Source organism: Capra hircus, chromosome 25, assembly GCF_001704415.2.
Source record: "Capra hircus breed San Clemente chromosome 25, ASM170441v1, whole genome shotgun sequence".
Classification (NCBI taxonomy): Eukaryota; Metazoa; Chordata; class Mammalia; order Artiodactyla; family Bovidae; genus Capra; species Capra hircus.
In genome coordinates this window covers 1,498,604-1,518,033 of record NC_030832.1, presented here as the reverse complement: position 1 = coordinate 1,518,033, position 19,430 = coordinate 1,498,604, and the positions used below count along the sequence as shown (strand labels likewise).

Here is a 19,430-nt window from a genome sequence, read left to right as displayed (position 1 = left end):
GGGTGCTGTGGGGAGGATGAGGAGGGACCGCTAATGGGTGTGGAGCTGTTTTGGGGTGAATGTCTGTCCACAGGGCACAACTCTATGAACGTAACAAAAACCACTGAACCACACACTCTAATGGATGAGCTGTGTGGTACACGCATTACCTCTCAATAAAGCTACTTTAAAGAAAGCCACACAACCGGGGGGCCAGACAGACGGCAGCCCTCCCCGCCTCCCTGGCCGCGGGGACAGCTAAGGCAGTTCTGCACTGACGCGAGGCCTCGTCCACCCCGCCATGATGACTCTGACCTGGCCCCATGGCATTGAGGAGGCAGGACCACCCCTGGGAGCGCGCAGGTCCCCAGGGAGCAGCACCCTCGGGGCAGAGCCCACCTGAAGGATGACCAGGAGCCCCAGGACCGCAGTCTTCACATCCTCCAAGGAGGCTGAGTGCGCGGCCACATCCCTCTCCTCCAGCTCAGGGGGCGGAGAGAGGGAGCGGGCGATCACCTGCAGAGAGAAGACCGCTAAACCCCAGCTCTGGGCTCACTCATGCAGCAACCGTCACCTCCGAAGTTCTCTACCAGCGACTACTTTCTCCTCTATTTCTCAGAAGGAAAGGCGCCATCCACCCCGCCAAGGCACAGATCAAAAACTGTAATGCATTTTAAAACTAAAACAAAAGGGTGCTGGTTGTACAGAAGAGCAATAGACCCAAGCCTGCCACAGCCAGCCCTTTCTAAAGCCACAGAGACACGTTCCGGGACCCCAGGCAGCAGGGCAGCGGCAGGCCCGGCCAGGCCTCCCAACCCCGGGAGGGACCCGGTCTCAGGGAGACTCAGGCAGTCACTCTGCCGAGAACAGACGTGGGTCTAGGGAACGCTGCTGCCTGCCGGGCTCCGCCACTGAGAGGGATCCCAGTGGCCGCCTGGGCCCCCCAGGATCGCGCGGCTCTCACTTTCTCAATGATGTCCAGTAGGCTGTTGAAGTGGTGGGTGTGGCAGCCTTCGGCCAGATCTACCAGCAGCTGAGTGGCCAGCTTCCGGACCTGGTGGTCTCTATCCTCAGGGATGTGGGAGAGCTGCGAGATGACCACTGAGTTGATAAGCTCTTCCTGCAGCAAGCACAGGAGCAACCAGGTGAGCCTCTGGCCGTGGCCGAGACACACCAACACGTCATTCCAAACTCGGGAAGACCCACGGCAGCAGTGTGCAAGAGCCAAAGGGCCTCTACCAGGGCGCTCGGCACAGCCCCTCAGCTCAGGACAATGCCAGGTACACAGTGGCCCAGCGTGGGCAGAGCCCGCAGGTGCAGGCTCAGACGTGAACACGGCAGGGGCGGCGCCTCCGCTCCCTCAGTGTCACAATTCGAAGGACCCCAAGCGGAGGGCCCTCTGCGTGTGCACTGATATCACGGACCCACTGTCATGGGGCCGTAGGAGGCGCTTTCACAGAGGCAGGTACAAGGCACTACAGGAACAGAGAACAAGACAAGACGACCCCAACACGAGGGACCCGGGAGCCCAGAGGGCTTCCTGAAAGAGGCAGTGCTGAGCCGGACTCTGCAGAGTGAATTCCAGCAGACGGAGATGCAGAGAAAGGGGAGGCTGAGAGGGCAGGCGGGGCCGACAGGTCCCAGGAGCAGCAGGCGCTGCAGCGAGGCCGCCGTGAGGAAGGTGCTGGAAGAGGGGACACACCCGGCGCCTGAGCACCTCTCCGGAAGGCAGCCCGGTGGGCGGGGCTATGGCTGTTCTGGAAAGAAGGGCAGGTTCTGGCCCCAAACCTAGAGAAGGATAGACCGGAAAGGGAGACAACGCGGCAGAGAGGCAGGCAGGGCCTGGCAGCCGCCGACCCGCCCAGAGGCTGGAGGGCGAGCGTGATCACAAAATGAAAAGAAAACGTCCCCACACAAGTCTGTTTTCCTGAAGGCAGAGGCTGTGCCCTCCTGGCCTCTCAGCCACAGGCCTGGTGGGAGGGAGGGAGGGAGGGGTCAACGAGGAAGCAAAGCCTGCCACTTAGGGGCCCCAGCAAGGGCCACAGGCTGCTTCTGAGGCCAGCAGTGCCCTGCACAGCCCTCAGAGGTCACCCCGCCCCCGCCGCCCCAGGGCCCCCACGGCGGCCCAGACACGCACCTCATAGAACTGCCTGTTGATGAGCAGCACGAAGGACAGGACGTCCAGCACCTTGATGCGCACAGCGCTACGTGACTCGTTCCTGGGGGCGGGGCATGCTGCTGGGACTGGGCAGCTGCGCCAGCCTGTAGTCCGAGGATTTCCCTCTGGGCACCCCACACCCACCCGCCTCGGTGGCAGGCAAGACTGAGGCCAGATTCTTGCCACATGGACCCGGCACAGCAACATGCAGACCCAGAACGGGTGAAAGGCAGAGCACCTGGCCCTCAGAGATGGCCTCTTTCCAGACAACCACCCAACGGGAGAAGCAAACACAGAAGCCTCAGGGGACTGTCTGTCTTACTGGAAGACAAAGCCTCTCCCACGCAGTGAGAACTGTCACATTAAAGCACCAGAGAGGAAGGCGCTAACTGCCCTGGTCGCGCGCCCACCTGAAGAACCTCTCCATCAGCAGCTGCAGGTTGTGGATCCAGCCGTCCTTCGCTGGATGGATGGACTGAGCCCTGTAGGTTATTAAGTTTAAGACGGACGACTCCTGTCGAGAGAAGACAGACCTGGGGTTAAGGAGCCACTTGGCCCTTCCTGAGATTTTCTCATAAACCCAGCCCCATGCTGCTGGCCCAGGAGAACGGCCACTCCAGGACACAGGGAGGGAGCCGATTCGATAGAGGCTCCGCTGGCCTCGGTGAGGACTCACTGAAAACCCACGTGAAAGTCTTGCATCAGGCTAGCCTCTCTGTGCCAGGACAGCCTGCGGCTCAGGGAGCAGACACGCCAAGCACGGAAACGCCAGGCGTCTCCCTCCGCGCTGGTGAGCGGAGATGGAGTCGGGCTGTGTGGAGCACCCAGGCCCGCACACCTCTAGCCTGCTGGTGCCTGCAGACATCAGCGCTGGGGCACAAACCCCGGGGGAACAGGAGCCTGCCCGGGCCTTTACTTCAAACTCACAGAGAACCTCCCCCAGACCCACAGAGCACCCCTGCCAACCACCTGACCTAAACCCCGGCCCCACCGTGGTGAGGAGAGAAGTGGTCTTACAGGCCTCTGGTCCGCACACCTCTCCACGAGCTCAAAGTATCTCTCCTGCGAGCCGTGAAACTCGTTCTGGTCGCACAGCTCCTCCACTGTGCTCAGCAGGTCGTGCACGATGGCGCTCAGCTCTGGACTGTCCAGGCTCTGCAACATGAGGACGCCGGAACTCAGGAAGGAGCCCAGCTCCCTGCCAAGACTCGGCATTGGAGTCCTCAGCTCAAGGCAGCTGGGTCCAGACTCCAACCCTCCAGCCGGGCAGGGGGCATGACTGCCCCATGCTGGGTGTGCCAGGCCCTGTGCCGCTCCTGCCCAATGGGAACAGCAGGTGCCATGGAGCGCTGGCGCTGGCCGCACAGTGGGCTTCCCCCAGGCTCTTGCACCTTCTGGGGGCCCTGTGGCGTGGTCTTTCAACCCATCCCTCCAAGATTAAGCACTGCCTGAACAGTTAGCACCCACCCCTGAGGGACGGGAGCCCAGGCCCTGCTGAGTTCTGGTCCTTCCTCCCATGGGTCTGGCTGCCTGCCCAGTGGCCCAGGCCCGAGCCTGTGGTGCGTGTGGCCGCCTCTCCTCACAGCCCCTGCTCGAGCACATCCTCCCTCCTGCTACCGGCAATGCCTTCCTCCAAAGTTCCACCAAAGCGGCGGGCAGGAACTGTCTTCAGGGTCCACTTGTGGCCGTGGAGGTGACCCGGCAGGTTACTCTGTCCATCCTGACTGACATGGCCCCCCACCCCCTGCTCACCTATGACACAGTCCTGCTCCAGCTGACGGAGCATGTTTGGGAGAAACAGCCGTCTTCAGTGGACCATGAGCCGACAGCCCTGAAAACCATCAGGGGACACGGCGCAGCGGGATCTGAAGGAGGGCCCTCCTGGCCAACCAGTCCACAGCCCCAGTCCTCCCAGTGCCAGCCTTCCTGCCCACCTCACCTGGAGCTGCTGGAGCAGGCGCTCGATGATGTTCAGCAGGATGTCCCAGGTCACGGCCTGGAGGTCCCTCCTGTACTTCTTGATAAGTCTGGTTATGGAGAGGACAATCTCATAGGACACCACCTCATTCGGACAGGTCATGGCCTGGAACACAGGGCACGTGGCAGTCAGCTCCTGCTAGCTCTCGCAAAGGAAGCCCCGGCATGCAGCCCTCCCTCGGAATCTAGCCTGAGTCCCCTCGCTTCTGCACGTCTCACCGGCCACAGAAACACCACCTCAGGAGCCTGGAAGTATGTGTTCTATGCTGGCTCCAAATGGTCTGATGGAGCCAGACTGTTCACTTCAAATTCTGGGCCGACTGACTGGCCTCATGAATCACAAGCCATGCACAGAGAGCATGCTCTCCCCACCCAGGACGACCCTGATGAGGACACAGTGCAAGCATCCATTCGTCTGGTAAGCTGAGAAGAATGTGATCACCCCAGCCCACCAGAATGCTGTGACAACTACGTGAAAACACAAAACAGAGTGCTCCAGGTTCCACCAGGCACTGCGGAGACACGCGCTACCATCTCTGGCCTCATTCTAGAACAAGAGCGAGGCTGCCACTTGACCAAGGGAACTGTCAAAAGCAAGCATGCAGCTATCCCCAAGGGAATCTTGAGCAGTCCTGATGCTAACTGACAAGATGAAATTCATAAATTGGAACATCTGCTTGCGAATGAACCCCTCAAAGGTCCCACATCTCATTTCTACATGGAAAGCCCCATCCCTGCAGCAGACTCCAGTCTGATGAGCCTGGCCCAGCTAAGGGGAGCCCCCCAACCCTCGCCAGCTTACCATGGTGCAGAAACTAAGTTACCTCATAAAACGATGGCAACACAGATGTTGGGGAGTTCTTGAGAGAATAGAGCCGGTGGGCACCCCAGAGAGCCATGCCAACAAAGAACACAGCTCCTCTCAGCAGCGGTGCGTCCTCCATGTAGGCTCTGAAAGTGTCCCGGGAAGAGAGGATATGAACAGAGGGCAGCCTGGCGTCTGCCAGGCTCCAGCAGCTTCTCCAGAGGTCCCTATGCTTCTGAGGTGGGAGCCGAGCAGGGCAAGGGGCTGCGCAGGGTGCCCGGGGCAGCGCAGCCATGTGGCCTGCTCTCACGCGTGCTCAACAGTCATCACGCTGACTGGCTGAGGGGCCACACGAGCTGCCAGGACACAAAGGCCCTAGGCCTCGTGGTGCTGACAGCCTCGGAGACACAGGTGTGAACCGAATGATCACGTAAACTAACGCTGGGGACGCCCTCAGCTTACAGCTGAGGAGGAGCCGTGGGACGTGACAGCAGACTGCTTGGGCCACCGGGGAATCCAGGCACAACACTGAGATGTCGAGGACACTCAGAGAAACAGCCCGGGCAGCAGGGCATTCCAGCAAGGCACACAGTAGCACAAGGCCCGGGGTAGGGGCAGAAAGGCAAGTTGGAGGAAGAGGCTCGCAGGCTGAGCGCACTGGGAGCCACTGCGGCTTCGGGCAGAGGACACCGTCAGATCTGCGTTGCTGCGTGTGGAGGACTGGACTCGGGAGGCCAAGAGTGGATGCAGGAGAGCAGTGAGCAGGTGAGAGCTGAGGGTGGGGGTGGGGGCCGGGGAGTGGGCCGATGAGCCATCTTGGGGCAGAAGTGATGGGCCCTGCGATGGGCCAGCTGCGGGAGGTGAGGCGGGCCTGGGGATGCAGCCCTGCTGGAGGAGGTCTGCATGTAGAGGGAGGCCAGGAGCACAGGCTGAGTATCCTGACTTCACCAGCAGGAGGACGGGAGCAGAAGCCATGCGCCCCGGCTCAGGGCTCCCTGATGGAGCAGCCCTCCCACCAGGGCTGCCTCCCAGGAGGCTCCCGTCAGCCTGTGCTGGGCCAGAGCCTGCATGGGGAGCCTCTCCAGGGGCCCCATGGCCCCCAGCTGCCCGCACCCTCGCCCCCAGGGCCCGGGCGGCCTGCACTCGCCTGTCTTCCATGATACGGCACATGTGGTGGATGGCGCTGTGGCCCAGGTGGGTGCCCAGGAGGTTGCGCATCAGCTGGGAAGGAACACGTGCCATCAGATGGGCAGACACGAGCCCCAGGCCTTGAACGGCCACACCCTGCAGCCCTCCATGCCCAGCTGCTCTCCGCCACCTCCTACCAGACACAGGTACCCAAGTTTGCCCTCAAAATGCCACCAAACCTTGGCTTCCGCTCGGCCACTGGGAAAGTGCGCTGGCTTCCCTCAGCACGCCACTGTCTGGGCACCCCGGGAGTCAGAGGCCATTCACTGCATGCCAGAGGGCCCTTGTTCTGTCCTCAGGCTGACTCATCACCTCCCCTGGGAAGTCCCTGTGGGATGGCAGGGGAGACCCTACCTTCCAGCAAGGTTCACAGAGCTCCTTGACGTTGATGGTGCGGCAGAGGGTGACGATGAACAGGGGGAGGCTCTCGGCTGGCAGACAGTTGTAGCAAACCACAGCATCCAGCACCTGCAGAGACACCTGGGGGGCGGAGAGAGGGTCAGGCCAGCCTGCCTCCTACCTGCAGGGATGGCACACCTCCACCAGTTCCCACCAATGACGCTTTGGTCAGGGATGACTGCCCTCCCTCTGCCAAAGTGGCCCTCCTGGGACCCTCAGAGTCAGTGTGCGTCTGGGAAGCCCTGCTCCATCCTAGTCACAGCGGGTCATCTCGTCATAAACAATGACCCCAGAACAGATGTCACCCAACCGTCCTTCCTTAGAGAATCCTGAGGCTCAGAGAGGCCAAGGAGCATGCCCGAGGCCACCCAGCTGGTAAGTGGCAGCACAGGGCTTGACCCCAGGGCCCAGGGTCTGTTACAACACCACCTGGCCTGCCCAGGAGGGTGGAAGGGACTGTCCCTGGGGGGAAGGGGGCCTTAGCGGGGTTACTGACCTCTATGTCCACGGAGGACACGGTCTGGACACAGAGCAGGCAGACCATGCTGGGGAAGAAGCACAACACAGCTGAAAGGACACTGCCCAGAGGCTGGGTGGCTCCACTCTACTTCCTGCTTCCTCGACAAAGTCACTTAAAAAGGGGCTTGCCCTCCCTCAGGGCTCCCACCACACAACCACTGCACAGCGCTGGAGCAGCACCAACACCACGCCCCTGCCTGCAGGCTGCAGTGTTCTCAACAGGACAAGTACAGTGAACCAGTCACCAAGCGACATCACACACGTCACAACAGCATGTGGAAATGGCTCTGGCCATTCCCAACAGCTCATTTAATGGTTTCAACAGCTTTATTCACCCTGCAGAGCTGAACTGCAGACATGAGACAGTGAGACTGTCATCAGGCCAAAGTGACTGAAAGGCTTTCTTACTGGACCATGGAGGCGATGTATTCATCAAGGTAACAGCTGTTGAATTTGACTAAGTTCACGAGCACCAGGAGGAATTCGGAGGACAGGCCAACGTCCATCCACTGCAGGACAAAGTCCGCTGGGGAGAAGAGAGCAACGTTCATGCAACTCACTCCCTCCCCAGGAAAACTGTGTCCCCCTCCCATTCACTGCTGGAAGCCACATCAACGGTCCCCACGGAATGACAGGCAGGCCACCAGGGTGCTGAGGGAGGCTGAGCTGGAGCTCCGGGAGGCCAGTGAGTCACAGGAACTCACCAGCACCCAGGTGCGTGAAGGGTCTGGGCTGGGGGAGGGGCAGCCTTTGTGCATCTGATGCTCACAGCCCTGACCCTTGATGCTGGGGGTGCAAACAGGGGGTAAGAGTCTAGGAGGGCCTCCCCCACAAGAGACACAAGCAAGGCTCAGTTCCTAGCCAAAGAAACCTGGACAGAAGATCTGACCACTGCCGCAGTGCCAGCACCTGCGCTGGAGGAGGCTGACAGCTGAGGCCCGTTTACTAAGTGACAGAACAGCAAGGGTCAAGTCACATTCACTTCTTCCTCTGCCCCTCTCTCCCCCCAGAGCAGTGACATGAACTCTAAAGATCATGGAAACTCACACCATAAGGACAACTGGGAGGACGGTCAGCTAAGGGAAGGACTAGGAGGCCAGACTGGCACGAAGGGGAAGGAGGAAGACAGACAAGGTGGCCCAGGCCCTGGAAACCTCAGGACACTCTGGCCAAGACCCAGCCTTAGGCCTGGGTTGACACCATGCTCTCCAACAATAAAACTCAGACCACCTCCTGCCTGCCCAAAAGACATGTCCAGGCCCTAGTCCCCAGGGGTTCAGGGCCAGCAGGTCTGGAGCGAAGCCCAGAACTCTGCATTTTTAACAAGCTCCCCAGGAGCTCTGGGCAGCTGAAGCAGGCTGCACACAGGTAAGCAGACCTGGGTGCTGCAGCGCCCTCTTCAGGCCGCCCTTGTGAACTGCAGCTCTCCCTCTGGACCTTGGGTACCCCAGATTATATCTGATCACCAAAGCCAGAGAAACCCCACACCCAACATGGCACCCACCCAGCTCTTCTTCCAAGTAGGTGATGTGTCTCCCATTGTCTGTGAGGGCCTTGAAAACTTCCAGTCTCTCGTGGAGGTCTTCATTAGAGGGGTAATCCTTGATGACCTTGAAGAAGAGGGCCCTGAGAATGCCCAGGCGGTCCCCCTGAAGACAAAACAATGGGGTCAGCAGTCAGGATCCCCTGGCTTTCCCGGGCAGCTGTGAGAAGTCCTAGAAGTGCTGCGGGCCCCAAGACTCCCAGCCCTGGGGCTCTGTCTCCTTCCCCTGGGAAGTGGCTGTGAGGGACCAGCTGGGGAAGGGATCAGGCATGCCGGCCATCAGCTGACCCGCGTGTGGAGCACCTACCAGGCGCCCAGGTCTGGACATGGGGGCGGGCTCTCAGCAGGGGCCGATTCAGCCCCACCCTCGAGGGGTGCTCACGGAATGACAACAGTGGCCTAGCCAAGCTGAGGTGGGGGCTTCTCGGGGCAGGAGGCTGTGAAGGCGTGGAGGAAACCAGGCAGGAGGAGAGGGAACCTCCCAGGAAGGAATGGCCTGGGTGTTCCAGCAGGGCCGGACCCCAGTGAGCAGGGTTGGGAGGTCAGTGAGAGCAAGACAGCAACGGCGCACTCGGGCCAGTACCACTCCGCAAGCGGCACGGACTGCCTCGATTACACCCCAGAGAAAAAGGAGGGACAAGCACCCTCACTGGACAGGAGAGGTGGCAGTGGCTTGTGCGGGTCACAGAGATAGGAGAGGGTGACACCACGTGCCCACACAAGCCGAGCAGCTGCAGGGCCCTGGGCACCAGCCGACCCGTGCGGGGTGCCACCACCAGATGCAAGTCCGGCGTGCTTAGCACGTGGCTGCCCTTACCTGTCCCTGCACAATGGCCTTCAACAGAGCCAGCACCGCATGCCGGGCCTCGGGTGGCCGCTCTGGCTGCAGCAGGTCCGAGACGGCCTTCCAGAGTGCTTCCACCGCGTGCTGCCCGGCAGAGGGGATGGTGATTGGCGTGCTGGCCCCTCAGCTCAGGGGTCAGTCTCAAGGGACAGTCTCATGGGCAAAAGACAGAGCAGAACAACGTGCTCTTCTGACTTAAACTCGCTTCTCTAAAGTCCTCGTGTATACGTCACAGCCTGCAGTAAGCATAAGCCTGACCAGGGGAACGGCTCCAAGCTCTTTCAAACCCTAGCTGGTCCTTTAACCCTCACCAGGCCATAGGCTGAGGGCAGGGAGGAGGGCAGGTGGGCCAGGAGGGCTGTCCTGGAGGCCCCCGGAAATTAGCAGGGAGTTCCCAGAGCTTGCTCAGCCTCTCTGGGCAAGGTCACCAGAAGATGCTCTGGACCAGCAATGCCAGAGCAATCCCCGGGCCTGCAGCCTGACCCAGGAGCCCCGCGCTCTGGCTCCCCCTTGTGTGAACAAGCCAGCTTCGGGCTACTTAGCACCCTACCCCGACTCTGCCTCTGCTAAGTGCTCTGTGCAGGTTCTGGAATCTGCCTTCTAAGTCCACCCAGCCCACGAGGGAACTGAGCCCTTTCCCCAGAGCTCTTCGAATCAGCCTCTCACATAACCTTCCTTTCCCTTCAGCCAAGGTTTCCAGACCACTCACCCTTTCCTGCGCTCACTCCTCTTAAGAGGGGGGCTAAAATGTCTTTCAGATGCAGTCTGACCAACACTCCAACTGACTCCAGACGCCCTGGAACCTCCCCTCCTCCCCGACTCCCTGTACTCCTCCCGATGCAACCTGAGCCCCCAGACTACCCGGGCCTGAGGCCAAGCCGTGGCATTCACTAGATGGCACCCTAGCCATGGCTCTCCTTTCTGCACTCACACCAACTCTGAGAACTCTGATGCCTATCCTCACATTTATCCCTGGTGAAGCGCAGCCTGCACGTTTCAGATGATCTGCAGAGGACACAGGGGTCACTCTCGCCCAAGCAGATCTGAACCCGCCAGGTATGAGACCCACATCTAGTCCTGTGTCACTCGCACAAAAGTGGGGCGGCAAGGCGAGGGTACAGCCCTTGAGGAACTCTAACGGCAGCATCCCCCTCTGTCCACAGGACACGGGAAGAGCCTGGAAGCATCTGTCAGAAATAAACATGCCTACATCTGTGAGGCTGCTTAATACGACCCCAACGCCTCTCCCCAAAAGACAGAGTCTGGCGTGCCTGGACTTGTTCTACATCAAGGTACACTCTCTGCTGAACAAAACAGACATTCCCCTATTGTTTTTTCCTGCAAGTTTGTGAGAGGACATTGAGCATGCATTTCTGTAAGCCACCTCAAAACCTCTCCCAGATTTGCTAAAAGAGCCTAACCCCTTGCTCTGCATCTCCACACGTAACTGGCCTCTACAAGTTGTGCTCAGGACGTTTCCAGAAGCTTCCCTATCTCTAAGCGAAAGAAGTCTCTCAGTCGTGTCCAACTCTTTGCGACCCCATGGACTGTATAGTCCATGGGATTCTCCAGGCCAGAATACTGGATTGGGTAGCTTTTCCCTTTTCCAGCAGATATTCCCAACCCAGAGATCGAACCCAGGTGTCCTGCATGGCAGGAGGATTTTTTACCAGCTGAGCCACCAGGGAAGCTCTCCCCATCACTAAGACAAGACTAAATTTCTCAAATGGTGTGCAACAGTTCCTTAGTGAAGTCAGCTGTCAGCCCTGCTCCTACAAAAGCCAAATCAGGCTCTAGTGCAGCTCACATGAATCTGTCCAGTCACCCACCCGAGACACACCTACCTCTTCGAATTTCTTCGTTCTGGCAACCTCACAGATCTGCCCTATCACCCGGATGCGATTATTGAGGCCACATTCAACACTCAGCTCCTGGAGAGATAAAGAAGGAAAGGGGGTCTGGGCTCAGGCACCAGGTCTTACCTGCGTATCACAGGGCACTCTAAGAACTGCCCTGTCTTACCAACACTGGAAACCTACAGCAGACCTCTTGAAACCAGGAATCATCAGTTGACCACTCCTACCTTAAGGGAGCAAGAACTTTTTTTCAAGCTACCCTTTTTTTCACTTAAAAAAACTCACATATAAAACTCACCATTGTAATGACTTTAAACTGTATAATTCAGCTTTTAGTATATTCAGTACTTGCAACCAGGCCCACTAATTCCAGAACATTTTCATCACCTCAAAAGGAAGTTTCACTCCCCAACTCCTCCTCACCCACCCCAAGCCCTGGCAAAGGCTAATCTACTTTGTTTCTATGGGTTTGCTTATTCAAGACACTTCATATATACGGAATCATACATTAACGTGAGCCTTTGTGATTGGCTTCTTTCACTTAGAAAGTTTCCAAAGTTCATCCATGCTTTTGCATGTTATCAGTGCTTCATTCCTTTTTTTTGGGCAGTCTCTCCGTCCTATGGATGTATCTATCATTTTGCTGACACCTTCACCAACGGATGAGCGTTTTGGTTGTTTCTGGGCTGCTGCTGCTGCTAAGTTGCTTCAGTCGTGTCCAACTCTGTGCAACCCCAGAGACAGCAGCCCACCAAGCTCCCTCATCACTGGGATTCTCCAGGCAAGAACACTGGAGTGGGTTGTCATTTCCTTCTCCAATGCATGAAAGTGAAAAGTGAAAGTGAAGTCTGACTCTTAGGGACCCCATGGACTGCAGCCCACCAGGCTCCTCCATCCAAGGGATTTTCCAGGCAAGAATACTGGAGTGGGGTGCCACTGCCTTCTCCATGTTTCTGGACAGGAAACTTAAAAAGCGCAAAAATTCAACATTATTTACGGGCAAAGCACTGAGTAGGCATGTGCTGGGAGATTCCAACACACACAAAAGAGTGAAGACTTATTTCTCCCAGGAACTCTCAAATTATCAGTTACACCTGGACATAATCCTAATCACCTGAGACCATGGTGTTCTGGTTACATCTAGCAAAATAGATTTTCTTAACACCAACATCTGAATACTAACTCCAGTGTGCTGGACCAAGTTCCCAAGATCTTGACTTCCTGAATCTCCAGAGGAAAACCATCACCACCATGGTGCTGGGGACAGCAGTCCCACAGAACGGGGTGACAGGTCAAACTCAGCCTTCCCTGCACCTCCCATTCAGCAGAGAAGACCCAGGCAGCTCACTCACTCTCAGGATTTCCGCGGTGATGATAAACTCAGTCTGCTTGCCCTCTGCAGACCTGGGGTTTGGCCGTGGAGTCCCCAGTCCCAACAGAATCTTGAACTTCTCCTTCAAGCCTGAATCTTTGCTTGTTGGCTTAGCCATGCTGGGCAAGGACGCACCAGAGGACTCCTTTGTGCAGAGAATCAGGCAGAGATCTCAGGGACGGCTCTGCTCGCCCTCCCCGCAGCGGACCGCCGGCCGCCCGCGAACCCTAGGTTCCCAGTGGGCACGACCTTTCTTCCTCCCACAGCCCCCGGGAGACCTCCACCACAGCCAGGCGGTCCCGGCCAGAAATAACCCCGTGAAGGGCCCGGCCGTCCGCCCGCGCCTCCTGACTCAGTGCGTGCGGTGAGGGAGGGGCCCCGGGGGTGGCCGCGGCGGGGTCCAGGGAGCCCCGACGTCTGACGTCTCTCTTCTCCCCGTGTCGGGGAGGACTGTCGGGGGGACGCCAGGAGCAGGGACCACGCCCCCGCACCCGCCCTGGACTTAAAGTCAAGGAATGCCTGGAGCTCCAGGGTCAGCCTGAGGTGGGTGCTTCCGAGGGCCGGGCGCGACACCGCGGGGTCCGCCCCCGCCGCCTCAGGTCGGAGCAGGCCTGGAGGGGCAAGCGTCCCCCGCCTCCCAGTCGGGTCTGGCCACCCCGCAGGCCGAGCCGGCGCCAGCGGCCCGGACGCCGCCAGCCACTCACCACTCGCCCCTCGCCCCGCCCGCCGCGCGCCGGGCTGTCCCGGGGCGGAGAACCCAGCACACCCCCGGCCCCAGGCCGCCGCCGGAAGCGCGACCCGCACTTCCGGCCGTGGGAGGGCGCCGAGGGCCGCCGCAGCGCTTGCTGGGAGACGTAGTCCTGGGCCGCTCTCTGGCCGGAAGGCCGGGCGAGAGTCTGGTCACGTGGGAGTGGCGCAGGGGCAGCCGGGAGGTGTAGTCCGCAGAAATCCGCCATGAACGCGGCGGGAGTGAGCATGGTGGTGACCCGCGCCCGGAGCCAGGGGACTGGGGCCAGTCTGAGGCCGGGTGGGGAGAAGGCCGCGCCGCTCCGGAGCGGAGAGGCGGCTGCAGGTAGCGCCGCGCCCGAGGTGGGGCACAGGAGGAAAGGCGGGAAAGGGAACCTGCAAGGGACTGGAGGCTGGGGTCCCGGTCGCACATGAGGGCTCCGCGCCGCGAGGGCTGGTACCCAGCAGCCTCGAGCAAGCTCCTGGGCTGCACGTCGGGGGACAGCGGGGCGGGCCGTGAGTTCCCGCTTGAGCTCGGTTCCCAGCAGACGGGCTGAGTTCGTACATTCCCACCTCCTCCGCCTACATCCTGTTCAAGAAAGTCCTCCCAGCCCCACTAGCATGCCCTAAGGTACGCCACTTGCGCCAGGCTGACTGTGAGGCGCACTGGCCCTGTCCTGAGAACTGCTTCCAACTCAGAGGTCCCAGCCAGATGTTTTCTCCCCCCGCTAGAGGATTGGTTCCTCTGAGAGAAAATGGGAAACGGTGTGACTTTTCTTACCATTTACGTCTGTATTAGGGAACCTACATGTTTCCTTGTTGAGGGCTTACTTTGGGACTCAGCGATAAGTGAGGATGACAGGGCCCCTGCCCCTTGTCCTGCCTGGATGTCTGCAGGATTGGCCAGAGGAGGATTCCCACAGACACCCAAAGCCCCCAGGGTAAGCCCAGACAGACAGGATGACACAGTGGGCAAGAAGCATGGCGGGGGGACAGGCACATTGTGCAGGAGCTTTGATGCCAGGGCAGTTTGGAGTTCTTCACGAGTAAAGAGGAAAACCAATGAAAGGTTTCCAACAGGAAGTCACACGACTTAGTCCAGATTTTTAGAAAGCTGTCTCTGACAGCGTCGAGACTAGAGCGGGGGATGCCCTGGTGGAGGCCATCAATAGCGTCCTCATGTGCGGCAGTGGGCTTAGCCAGAGGGGCAGCGCCATAAGGAAGGCTGACGTGGCCCAGAACGTGCTGTAGAGGCCAGAGCACCCCCGGCTATAGTGGGTGTTTGTTGGGTGATTGTTGAACAAACGATATGGGATGAGATAGCAGGTAGGGCAGCGCCCACACCTAGTGGCACTTTTTGCAGAAGGGAGGAAAAGCTACAGTCCCGTGAAGCGTCGGCGGAAGGCACGAAGACTGAGCGTGGCCTACGAGGCCTCAGAAGGTGAAGAAGGCGAGGGGGCCGAGCGTCTCCAGGCACCATCCTGGCAGCCTCAGGACTGGCGGCGGCAGCTGGACAACATCCGGACCATGAGGAGCGGGAAGGACGCGCCCGTGGACCAGCTGGGGGCTGAGCACTGCTTTGACCCCAGCGCATCCCCAAAGGTAGACAGGGACCCAACTGCTGGTGACATCTTCTGAACAAGACACTCGCTTCCTCTCAGGTCTCTAGCAGGGACAGCTGGCACATCAGGGGTGTTGAGTAACATTGGCTCAGAGAGGGAGTTCCTTATACTCACTGGCCCAGAGCCTGGTCCTAAGACCAACCTGATTCCAATCCCAAGTCTGCTACCTTGTGGCTTGGGCCTTAGTTTGCTTGTCTGTGAAGTGAACCACAGCATCCTTTGCGAAGTGATAACAATAACAAGCGTAACCGAGCAGTGCCGAGCACTGGCGTCGCGCCAGGTGCGGTTCTGTAAGCCTCACAGTGATCTTACAAAGCAGGTGCAGTTATCTTCTTCCCAAGTGGAAAAACAGACCTAAGCCAGACACCACACACGCCTCCTTGGCCAGGCCCGGGGTGACACGTGGAGATGAGTAAAGGGCTTGGCTGGGGCCTGGCCACGGTGAGCACTCAGGACCCGCCACCACCCTGGTGGCTGTCCCTGTGCAAGCAGGTGCAGAGGTACCAGGTGCTGCTGTCCCTGATGCTCTCCAGCCAGACCAAGGACCAGGTGACAGCGGGCGCCATGCAGCGGCTACGGGCCCGGGGCCTGACGGTGGACAGCATCCTGCAAACGGATGACAGCACACTGGGAACGCTCATCTATCCTGTGGGCTTCTGGAGGGTGAGCCAGCCTGTGGCCAGCAGGCCTAGGGGCACCGCTGGCTTGCAAAAGGTGTCAAGGAAGCTGAACAGCTGCAGGGGGCGGGGGCAGTCGCTGGAGCAGGCATCCCTGGCTGTGAGTTTCCCCTGGAGCCCCATCCTGCCCTTGCCTCTCTGACCAGCCCACAGGGGGCTGGGCGGTGGGGCCTCAGTCCAGACCCCAGAGCTCCTTGGCCTTTCCTGTTTGCAGCCCACCCCTTCCTTCCTCCCCCTCCCCGCCCAGCCTCCTGGCCCTTCCCTTCCTCGCTAAGGCTGCCCACCCACTTAGCCCTTTGTTGACTTGGAGCCTCCCTGGAGTGCCCGGCCCTGCCCCTCCCCTCCCCTCCCCTCCCCTCCCCTCCCCTCCCCTCCCCTCCCCTCCCCTCCCCTCCCCTCCCCCCCTCCCCTCCCCTCCCCCCCTCCCCTCCCCTCCCCCCTCCCCTCCCCTCCCCCCCTCCCCTCCCCTCCCCCCCCCTCCCCTCCCCTCCCCTCCCCTCGGGAGCAGCAGAGGGGAGTGCAGGGTGGCGGGTGGGCGGGGCGTTTCCCCGTGGCACTGGCTTGGGCTGCAGTTTGTCAAATGGGTTTTGAATAGCCCTGTCCACTCAGGCCCAGGATAGGAACTGTCCTGCTGGCCTGGCGGCAGCGGGGGAGCCCCAGTCTCCAGCCTTCCTTCCTGAAGGCCCAGGTGCTGTCGAGCCCAGCTGCTGATATGGCCGGCCCTTCTTAGCCTGCTTGGTCTCCCGTGGAGAGTGATGGGGCAGGGGGACTCAAACCAGACCCCACACACTTGTCCTGGGGCCCAGGCAGGTGGGAGGTAGGCCTGTGCTGGGCATCCCTTGGTCTTCCTGCTGCCCTTGGCAAGCAGGTGCCTCTGACTGTGTCCTGGACCGGTGATGGGTAGCTCTGGGCACCTGGGGGTCTTCTCTGCGCCTTGTTCTCCCCAGTCAGGTAATACCCCTGACCTCCAGGGCTCACCCCCCGCAATCTTTCAGAGCAAGGTGAAGTACATCAAACAGACCACTGCAATCCTGCAGCAGCGTTACGGTGGGGACATCCCAGCCTCCGTGGCAGAGCTGGTGGCGCTGCCCGGTGTCGGGCCCAAGATGGCGCACTTGGCCATGGCGGTGGCCTGGGGCACTGTGTCAGGCATTGGTGAGTGGAGCGCAAGCGAGGTGGGAGTGGCCAGCTCCAGGCTTGCTGGCTGCTGTCGAGGTTCCCCACGTCCCCAGCTCAGGTCTCCTCGTTCACAACTCAGCCCAAAGGGTCAGGAGCGAGGCTGCCCCACCCAGAGACGGGTACTGATAGGAGGAGCTCCTGTTTGCCAAGCACGTGTGGTGGGCTGAGCCCCGGGAGAGGCCCACGGCCGACTCGGGACTGTGCCGCCTGAGCGAGAGAGACATCAGACAGCTCCTCACTCGAGGGTAGGAACACTGACGGGGCATGCAGGGCGCCACTGGAGCCAGCCTGGTCTGGGGCGTCTGGAGGACTTCCTAAGACGGTGACAAATCGTCCAAGAGCCGAGTGGCGAGGCGGGCTGGCCGGGCCAAGAGGAGGAAGCGCGGTCCGGGCAGAAGGAACAGCATCTGCAGAGCCACGGGGCCGGGAGAGGCCAGAGCAGGAGCTCCGGGAGATGAAACCCCGGGGTGGGGGTGGCCCTTCCTGGAATCCTCTCCCGGGTCCTTGTGGCACATCCTGGCCCTGGAGGAGCTCCAAGTGGAGAGAGACCCTGGCATCTGTCAGGGTGGGCCGGCCTCCTCAGCTCTTTGCCCAGTGGGTTGGGGCTTCCGAGGCCTCACGGCACAGGCCCAGTCAGCCTGGGAACCAGGCCTTGACCCGTGACCCATTGTGTGCCCCCACCCAGGCACTTCTCAGGGACTTGTGCAGAGGAGCCAGGAGAGGCGGTCGGGAATGCCCCAGGGCTCCTGTGGCTGGTGCAGCCTGCCCCTGGGCTGGGGACCCCTTCCCGGCACTGCCCATGGGAGGAGGAGGGCCCCGCCCCACACACACACCCGCCCCCCCAGGCAGGCGCTCAGAAGCCCCGCCGTGCAGGAGCCCGGCCAGGGCAGAGCCCCCCACCCCCACTGGGCTCCCGCGGCTGGCAGACACTCAGCAGACACTCGAGCTTCTCCTGGCATCTGTCCTCAGCTGCCCATGTCCAGGAGCGGGCGGGCGGGTCTGTGGGGAAGGGCCCGCTCTCAGCTGGACTGGTGGAGTGTGAGAACCATGTGCTTCATGGTTGTCTGTGGACCCGGCCAGCTGCAGGGTGACCCTGGTGGGGGCTGGGCACCCTGCCAGCCTGGTGACCCTGGGTGAGGCACTTGGCCTCTCTGAACTGGGCCACGAAGTGGGGGAAGCATTGGCTCCCATTAGCGGCCCAGAGGTGCAGAGCCCTCTTGGACCAGCCCCCCAGGGGGCTCACAGTTTGGTGCAGCCCTGGGTAACTTAAGGGAGCGGTCTCTTCCATGTTACAGAGAAAAAAGCTGAGCCTTGGTGACCCCAGGGTGTGACTTCTCCATTCACCTGCTCTCCCTGAGCCCCAGGGATGCCCATCACAGCTGCTGGGGGAAGGCTGAGTCTTTTTCCAGGCAGCTAGCAGCAGGGAAGTGAGCTGCTGCAGGAACACACTTTCTCGCTTTCTCTTGGGCAGACACAACGCGGGGAGGAGGCAGGGATCGCATCTGGTGAGGGGAGGGGGCCCCACCGAGCAGGTGCTCTGGCCGAGCCCCCAGGTGGCCGGTCAGGGGAGCAGGGGCTGCGGCCAGGTGGACGACATCTGCAGCTGTCCTGGCCACGCTCGCCGCTCCGTCACTGACGGTGCAGTGGCAGGTGCTGTCTCTGCGGGCCGAGCTGCTGCCATCCAGCCTGGCACCACAGCCAGTGCCAGTAGGCACTGCTGCCTGCACCCTGTCTAAAAGGCCAAGACTTATGAGTCTGGCTTCAGCCCCTGCCCAGCCACAGGCCCAGGCAACCCTCTGTCAGGCCTAAGCAGTTCTGGGCCCTCCTCAGAAGCTGGGGGGGTCAGGGGAGGGGCCACGGGGACCCCCCACCCACCCACGTTGGGAGCCACGGGCAGGGGTGGGCAGTCTGGCCCAGTGAGCCTGCCGAGTGTTCACCCTGTCCCATTTCTAAGCAGCAGTGGACACACATGTGCACAGAATCGCCAACCGACTCAGGTGGACCAAGGAGGCAACCAGGTCCCCAGAGGAAACCCGAAGGGCTCTGGAGGAGTGGCTGCCCAGGTGTGCCCACCCCCAGGATGGGGTGGAGCGGGCTCCCTTCGGTGGGCTCCCTCCCTCCCTCCACACTGATGACTCCCACCCCCACAGGGAACTGTGGAGAGAAATCAACGGCCTGCTGGTGGGCTTTGGCCAACAGACTTGCCTGCCCGTCCACCCACGCTGCCAGGCCTGCCTCAACCGGGCCCTGTGCCCAGCTGCACGGGGACTCTGAGGGCCTGGGGCCTCTGCCCGGCGCCACTCTGGCCACTGTCTGTGCCTTTGCTGGGGAGCTGTAGCCTGTTTATAATAAAGCTTGGGGGTTGTTTGCAGTTAGGGTCTGGCTGAGTTGTACTGGGGCGGGGGCGGGGGACAGGCTGGAAAGCACACGTGTGAGCTGTGTGCACACCCATGCTCACATGTGTCTGGAACAGGGCGGCCTGGGAGGCTGGGATGGGGACGTGACGATCTGGGCTGCGTGCTGGGGCGGGGGTCGTGGGAGCCAGCTGCAGCCAGCTGTCTGGAAGCCCGCAGGGGACACCAGCTG

At 60.7% G+C, this 19,430-nt stretch overlaps 2 protein-coding genes across 13 annotated transcripts in view; one reads left to right on the top strand and one right to left on the bottom strand.

Moving 5' to 3' along the window:
• TSC2 (tuberous sclerosis 2) overlaps positions 1-13,449 on the bottom strand; it is a 30,729-nt gene extending 17,280 nt beyond the window's left edge. For 7 of the 8 annotated variants that reach the window (XM_018039824.1, XM_018039826.1, XM_018039825.1 and 4 more), the window contains exons 1-16: positions 13,345-13,449; positions 12,621-12,785; positions 11,257-11,343; positions 9,386-9,496; positions 8,530-8,674; positions 7,434-7,551; positions 7,003-7,051; positions 6,462-6,587; positions 6,067-6,140; positions 4,939-5,065; positions 4,077-4,220; positions 3,155-3,292; positions 2,548-2,651; positions 2,117-2,198; positions 944-1,099; positions 379-495 (exon numbers count right to left, since the gene is read on the bottom strand). In XM_018039824.1, coding sequence (XP_017895313.1) covers positions 379-495; positions 944-1,099; positions 2,117-2,198; positions 2,548-2,651; positions 3,155-3,292; positions 4,077-4,220; positions 4,939-5,065; positions 6,067-6,140; positions 6,462-6,587; positions 7,003-7,051; positions 7,434-7,551; positions 8,530-8,674; positions 9,386-9,496; positions 11,257-11,343; positions 12,621-12,758 — 1,716 coding nt within the window. In that variant the 5' untranslated portion in view covers positions 12,759-12,785; positions 13,345-13,449. 8 annotated transcript variants of the gene reach the window in all.
• NTHL1 (nth like DNA glycosylase 1) lies at positions 12,789-19,215 on the top strand. Of its 5 annotated transcripts, none has more exons than XM_018040109.1 (6): positions 12,789-13,183; positions 14,730-14,968; positions 15,478-15,765; positions 16,661-16,820; positions 18,802-18,907; positions 18,995-19,215. In XM_018040109.1, the coding sequence occupies exons 2-6, from the start codon at positions 14,894-14,896 to the stop codon at positions 19,116-19,118; spliced, it is 753 nt and encodes a 250-aa protein (XP_017895598.1). In that variant the 5' UTR covers positions 12,789-13,183; positions 14,730-14,893; the 3' UTR covers positions 19,119-19,215. The 5 variants fall into 5 exon arrangements, with proteins under 5 accessions (XP_017895598.1, XP_017895595.1, XP_017895596.1 ...); XM_018040106.1 differs by lacking the exon at positions 12,789-13,183 and adding an exon at positions 13,564-13,712 and having other exon boundaries at positions 14,733-14,968; XM_018040107.1 differs by lacking the exon at positions 12,789-13,183 and adding an exon at positions 13,564-13,712 and having other exon boundaries at positions 15,481-15,651.

Bases quoted from the DNA above. Each gene is read 5' to 3' on its own strand.
- NTHL1 (XM_018040106.1), top strand. From the start codon at position 13,595: ATGAACGCGGCGGGAGTGAGCATGGTGGTGACCCGCGCCCGGAGCCAG. The intron at 13,713-14,732 runs GTAGCGCCGCGC...TTTTTGCAGAAG, and splicing joins GAGCGGAGAGGCGGCTGCAG to GGAGGAAAAGCTACAGTCCC. The intron at 16,821-18,801 runs GTGAGTGGAGCG...ATTTCTAAGCAG, and splicing joins GGGCACTGTGTCAGGCATTG to CAGTGGACACACATGTGCAC.